Below are 7034 nucleotides of genomic sequence, written 5' to 3'. Positions count from 1 at the left end.
AAATATTTTAAAAATAATAAAAATCAAAATCAAAATAATTTAAATATTAAAAATTTAAAATTTCTTACATTCGTAAACTTTGTGGTCACCACACACCATAATATAATTATTGAACAAGTGAAGCCTCACTGCAACCATAGTACAACCCTTTAATTATGGCAGTATAGTCAGCTGCCAGCCACTGAACGAGAACGACTGTAGAGCATGTTCAGATTCTCTACATTTTTCAAGGAATTGCCTAACATCTTTGACATATATTTTACTTTTTTAATGAACACAATCTATGACATGGCTTAAAACAGAAAATCAAGAGTATACATTTTTCTGGCTGATGCACCATAATAAATTAAAAAAAAATTATAAAAAAAAATTAATAAAAAAATCATTTATTAAAATAAATAATTTTGACCGCATCGAATTTGGAAGAATTAAGAAAGCGTTAGTGAAAGTGACAATTTCTTAAAAATGAAAAAGAAAAACTACGAAAGAAAAGGTACATAAAACATCAATATTGTAGACATTTTATGTAAAAAATAAATTAAATAGTATTATATTAAGAAAAGAAAGTCGTCTACGACTTTAACGTTTTATACATATTGAATTAAATTAGTGTTGTTACTTAAAAGTGATTGAAATTTTTGTATGATAGAAATAATTCTGTTGGGTGCATGCAGAAAGAAATCACTACAATAGGTATGGTTTTATTTTCAATTAGAATATAAAAATATAATTAAATAAAAAATAATAATCCACCTAACTTAAAGGCACAATAAATTTTTGAAGAGCATTTATGACTCTCTCAAGTCTCAGCAATCCATCGTCTGGGCTCTTGCCCCATTTTGTAATGTAAAAGAAAATCTCAAAAATTGGAGGGAAAGTAAAATAATAGTATCATTTATACTATAATATTTTTAATATGAAATAAAACTTATACAAAACTCGTCAAATGAAGTGTGTTTCACTTTTCTATTCAGTCCATCAAATTCTATATTAGGGTACAATAGAATAAAAAATAAGAATAATCAAACACCAATTCATTGAATTTTAGTGAAATTAAGAAGAAGAAAAAAGTGACATAAATGCATGTGGGGATAGTTTTAAGATTGAGTGATCTCTGGTTAAAAATTTTAATGAGGAATGGGTGACGTAGAAATGACGTGAGGATTTGACTGACTGGGAGAAAGTGAGGCATGGAAGGCACAATAATAGTCTGTCCTTAGATAATTATTGTGCCAACATACAATTAATCATGGTCGACGCTAATTTTTAGCCATTTTTGTCTTTTTTTTTAGCAATAGACATAAAACGTCAAAGTCAAGTCATAGGTGACTCTGTTTTCTTAATACAAAACTCAATTCAAATGACGTTTTTTATTTAATTCATTTTTTATATTGAATATCTATAATATTGACATTTTTTATATTTTTTTTTTCTATAATTTCACGTGTAGTTTTTCTTTTTTTATTTTTAAGAAATCGTCATTTTTACTGATACTTTCTTGGTTCTTCTAAATTTAACGTGACCAAATTTTTTTTTTTTTTTTAATTTATTATGGTGCATCGGCCCACGTTTTTTCACCATATATTTTACAACAATCAATAAAAGACTTAATTAGAAACGAATCGTTTTGCACAATAGATTTTACAACAATCGAATAAAAGACTTAATTAGAAACGATATTAATCAGCACAAGTGAAAATAGTAGGTTCTTTTCACTAATTTATTTAGAGTTTAAGTACGTTCTGTTGACTAATTTATTTAGAGTTAATTTTTCTTTTTTATAAAATTGACATTGTTGAAAAGAAAAACTTATTTTATATATGTTTATAATTTTTTATATAAACTGTTACTATTTTTTTTCTTTATTTATTGACATGATTTACTTAAGGAATATTTAATAATGGAGAAGTTTTTTATATTAGGAAGCATGAGTTTTAAAAATTACAAATGTCAAAATTTCTAAAAATAGTTAAAAATATGCTTGATTACCATAAAAATTTCAAGAAATATTTATACTAATTTTCAAAAATTAGAAACTTTTATATTTAGTTACAATAGTATATTCTTGTGTTTATACATATTTTTTTTTATAAAAATATCATTTATTAAAATAAATTTATAATATATATTTATTCACTCATTAAAATTATTTAAATTTATTAAATTTATTTAAATAAAAAATAAAAAATAAAAAATAAATAAAATTATACAAATAATTAATTTGCAATTGCAAAACATAACTTTTGTTGACTAAACATTAATCATCATTTTTGACATAAATATTTTGTACCATATTATACTATATAAAAAAAGCTTAATTAGACATTTAATTAATTTAACGTATAAAGAAAAAAATAAATTCATGGTGAGATCAATTAAAATTTATTAATGATTATAAATTTTATAAATTTCATGTTTTATTTAATAATACTTTTAAATTCAAGAAAGTACAACAAAAAAAAATACAAAAGTAAGAATAAACCTTATTTTACAAATTAATTTGATAAGATTATCTTAGGTGAAGGCTTTTTTTATTAAGATATCACTAAAACTTATCTTAATAACAAATTTGTTGAACTTATTAAATTATTCATTGTCAAGTTATAAAAAAATAATTATCTTTAATAATTGAAACTCTTATACAAAGAAATGAAGAATACTAGTAATATCTTTTTTAACAATTGATTATAGATTAACATATTATTAAAAATTACAAATTTTTGATAAATTTTATTAAAATATTTTATGATGAAATATTCGACTATACAAAATTTATAATTTATAATAAATTTTAGATAGATAAAAAAATAGAAATTATTAAATAATCTTAAATATTATAATTCCTTATGAACCAGCATATATATTAGAAAGAATTTGGTTCCCATTTCTTGGAAGTGTATAACTATTTGGCTATTTGGGGTTGTCTTTCTTTATAAAGACTTGTATTGCCATTCCTTTTAAGGAGCTCGTTCATTACCAACATATATTACAACAAAAAATAATGGCCGAAACAAAGTTGAGCATGAAGGATAAAAGATGGTCACTCCATGGGATGACGGCTCTAGTGACAGGAGGCACTCGAGGCATTGGGTTGGTTTCTCTTAATTCTTCTTACATTAATATTATTTCTAATTAAAGGTTCGTACCTTAATTTGTTTTCACTCACTTCATTGATTCCTCATTTTGAATTAGACATGCCATTGTTGAAGAATTAGCAGAGTTTGGAGCAACTGTTCATATTTGTGCCCGTAATCAAGATGATATTAATAAGTGTTTGAAAGAGTGGAAAAACAAGGGACTTAATGTGACGGGTTCAGAATGTGATTTACAATGTTCTGACCAACGTAAAAAATTAATGGAAGATGTTTGCTCCATCTTTCATGGAAAGCTCAATATTCTAGTAACATTCTATCATTTTTTTTTTCTTCTCATAACACGTTCCATGTGTCCATTTATCTCTCTATATATATTTATTGTTACTCATAGTTAATACTAGCTAGCTATTTTTAATAACCTTCATATGTGATTCTTCATTTTCTGATTCGATTTTTTAGATCTTTATACTTGAATTGATTAGGGGTTCTGTTATAGGTGAACAATGCAGCAACAAATATAACAAAGGAAATAGTTGATTACAGTGCAGAAGATGTATCAACCATAATGGGAACCAATTTTGAGTCTGTTTATCATTTGAGTCAACTTGCACACCCACTTCTTAAAGAATCTGGCTACGGAAGCATAGTATTTATTTCCTCCATTGCAGGGTTAAGAGCTGTTCCAGTTTTTTCTGTTTATGCAGCGTCTAAAAGTATATATGTATATATGTTTCATTTTATTCATTTCCAATAATTGTGATTTCTGACGTGAATCTAGCCTGGTTCATTTGAGATAATAAATCTGAATACATATTATTTAATTTACTAGGAGCCATGAATCAATTCACCAAAAACTTAGCATTGGAATGGGCAAAGGACAATATTCGTGCAAATGCTGTAGCACCTGGGCCTGTTAAGACTAAACTTCTGGAATCTATCATGGTAGATATATGCATTTGTCCATTTATATTTCTTTTATATATCAATAATGAGTATGCATACATATCAAGATTAATTTACTAGTTGCAAAACTTATATGTATTATTTCCCTTAATCTTGAATGAAAATCACTAGTCATACAAAGTTGAAGGGTACGTGAATTTTATAATTTAGCACTATCAGTATTATGCCATAATCAATTGCTGAAGAACTCATATTGATTGCTCTTACAGAATTCTTCTGGAGGGGATGACTCTATCAATGGAGCAGTGTCTCGAACACTTGTTGGTCGCATGGGAGAACCTAAGGAGATATCATCACTTGTCGCTTTTCTTTGTCTTCCAGCTGCATCATACATCACTGGACAAGTTATTTGTGCCGACGGGGGTTTCACATCTTAGTTTGTGTTAATGATTTGGATCAAGTTAGAAGGATTTCTAAGAATTTTTCTACCAAAAAAATATTGGGAGTTGCTACTGTACCCTTGATAAATGAGAGGTTTTGGTACTGTATCTGATGTGTATATGTACACATCATTTAAATGTCATGTCAAATGTCATGTCAGACTTTTAAATAAAAATTAATTTATATTTAAATTTTTATATTATTTACTTTTATATTTTTATTAATATTTTTATAATTATACGATTTCCTCTCCCCTCCGTCTCCCACCTCGCCCCTCCGTCCCTCCCATTGTTACTGTGTCCAGTGGCAGCATCACAAACACTGGCACTCTCATTGAATCGCTCTTGTGGCCATGAGCAACCGATGAAGAATGAACCTTCTCCATTTTCTCGTTGGTGTGTCAAACGCCCATGGACCACCACGCCCGCCCCAAGGCCGCTTCTGCCTCCGCCGGCCACGGAGCCACAATTGAAGTGATCAGGCGCCCCAGGGGCCACCCTCCCAGCTCCAAAAACAAACCCAAACTACCACTCGGGAGCCCGAGACCGCTATGACCCCTTTTATTTTAGAAATCACGGGCGGAAGCGACGTGGTCGAGGCCCTGGCCTGATTCAACCACAGAAAGAAGACGGCGGCTTTGATGTCCTCTCCCTCTCCGCCATGCTCTTCCTCCACGCCTCGCCGGCGGTCGCGCTCTCCACCTTTGCGACTCGCCGGCCCACAAGACCAGATTGTCGGCGAGAAAGAACGGGGAAAAGAGGAAAGAAACAGAAAGCTAAAAAGAAGCCAGAAAGATACGAAATTATAAAACGAGAACTTCAATTGTGAATTTAAATAAATAAAAAATTTAAAATGACATGGATTTTATATAAGACACGTAAATTTATTTAAACGACACATCATCTGACACATCATCATCGACTGTATTGGTACCCTTCTTTTATAGAAGGTACCATAGAAATTCTCAAAAATATTGTAACGACCCGTCACGGTCTCTACACTTAGTGGAATCGCAATACAACTAGTTAACTAAGAGAATATTAAACTGGATAACACATACATACAGGCATAAATATAAAGATCAAAATAATTAAGTTTCTGTATATACAATATAACACCATATATTTACAGTCATCCCAAAATATTCCTTAGTGCCGGTCAAGCACTAACAAAAAAAAGAAATTGTTACCCAGAATGGTAACTCTAAACACGAGACTCAGCTCCTCGTCTCGCAACGATCACCTCTACTCCAAGCTATTCCTGACCTGCTCCCATACCAAGTATGATCATCGCAGTTCCACCACATGGAAACAAAAGGGTAAGCTAGAACTAAAAAAAAATCAAGATTACAAGTACAAAATAAAAATCTATACTACACATACATCCCAAATCCTGTCCCTAAGGAACCTTTCATCTCAATCAATCATTCATTCATCAAACATGAAGTCAAACACCACACTTCATCATATTACTAATCATGCAATAAATGCATCTCAATCATCTAATGCGTCGTCACGCATACACCTAGGAGATCTCCATAACAACAGAGCTGTATAAGTGACATTCCATCCTACCGAAACCACCCCAACCGTTTTCACGCCCAATGCGCTCGCTCGGTCACAGCTAAACAGGATATAATCCTCACTCGGATTTACTCGGATGATGTCACTTATACACTTGGAAGTCCAGATCCACCGTCAAGTATAGCACAGCTAGGTACGGGCTTACCACGACCTTAGCATGCATTAACCAAGTCAATTGTGGAGTTCGCCCACCGACTATCCGCAAGGATCCACGCACCTTCCCGAGCACTTGGTTACTAAAAAAATTAAAATTTGTGACGAAAATTTGTGACGGATAAAATGTTGTCACTAATAGTGACGACTTTTGTGACGAAAATTTTATTTTTGTGACAGACTACTTATTTTTAGAGTTTGTGACGGATTTTGTGACGGAAAAATTTCTGTCTCTAACAATTCCGTCACAAACGGGGTCACTAATAAAAAAAAAAAATTTGCGACGGATTTAGTGACGGATTTTATTCCTCTATAAATATTTCGTCACAAATTTCGTCACAATCTGTGAGGGATTATGTATCCCTCTCAAAATAGAAAATTTTATTATACAATTATTATATTTAAGAATTATGTATAAATAAAAAATATTTTCTAAAAAAATAATTAAAAAATTATGAAACTAAAATATTTTTTTCATCAAAAGATTAAAAATTAAAACATAAAAAATGAATTAATTTAAATAATAAGTTGTCATTTTGAAGTATAAGAAATTAAAATATGAATTAGGAAAAAACTTTTAATTTAAAAATACTTATGAAATTATAAAAAAACAATATTATTTTGCATTTTGACTAAAAAGCTAAAAATAAATATATAAAAGTATATTTATAAATTATATATAATTATATATAACTATATATATATATATATAATGGTTGATGCTAGAAAATTCATTGTACTTGATCATTTAATAAAAAGTACAATTAAGTCTATCAATAAATATATAAAAATATTATCATCATACTTTATAATACACTTAAATGGAATAATTTAATATATATTATATAATTAATAAAAG

The 7034-nt window shown here is 29.4% G+C and overlaps 1 protein-coding gene across 3 annotated transcripts; it reads left to right on the top strand.

Annotated features, from left to right (window-relative positions):
• The first annotated feature begins 2865 nt into the window (after positions 1 to 2865).
• LOC109804083 (tropinone reductase homolog At5g06060) lies at positions 2866 to 5527 on the top strand. Of its 3 annotated transcripts, none has more exons than XM_083072734.1 (5): positions 2866 to 3090; positions 3193 to 3400; positions 3592 to 3764; positions 3925 to 4037; positions 4268 to 4403. In XM_083072734.1, exons 1-4 carry the CDS (start codon positions 3002 to 3004, stop codon positions 4010 to 4012), a joined length of 558 nt encoding a protein of 185 aa, XP_082928860.1. In that variant the 5' UTR covers positions 2866 to 3001; the 3' UTR covers positions 4013 to 4037; positions 4268 to 4403. The 3 variants fall into 3 exon arrangements, with proteins under 3 accessions (XP_082928860.1, XP_082928859.1, XP_082928861.1); XM_083072733.1 differs by having other exon boundaries at positions 2877 to 3090; positions 3592 to 3808; positions 4268 to 5518; XM_083072735.1 differs by lacking the exon at positions 3193 to 3400 and having other exon boundaries at positions 2886 to 3090; positions 3592 to 3808; positions 4268 to 5527.
• The last annotated feature ends 1507 nt before the right edge of the window (positions 5528 to 7034 follow it).

Source organism: Cajanus cajan, chromosome 4 (assembly GCF_000230855.2).
Source record: "Cajanus cajan strain Asha chromosome 4, NIPB_CcT2T_4, whole genome shotgun sequence".
NCBI classification, from domain to species: domain Eukaryota; kingdom Viridiplantae; phylum Streptophyta; class Magnoliopsida; order Fabales; family Fabaceae; genus Cajanus; species Cajanus cajan.
The sequence above is the reverse complement of the archived record's forward strand: the minus strand, read 5'-3'. Positions and strand labels throughout refer to the sequence as shown.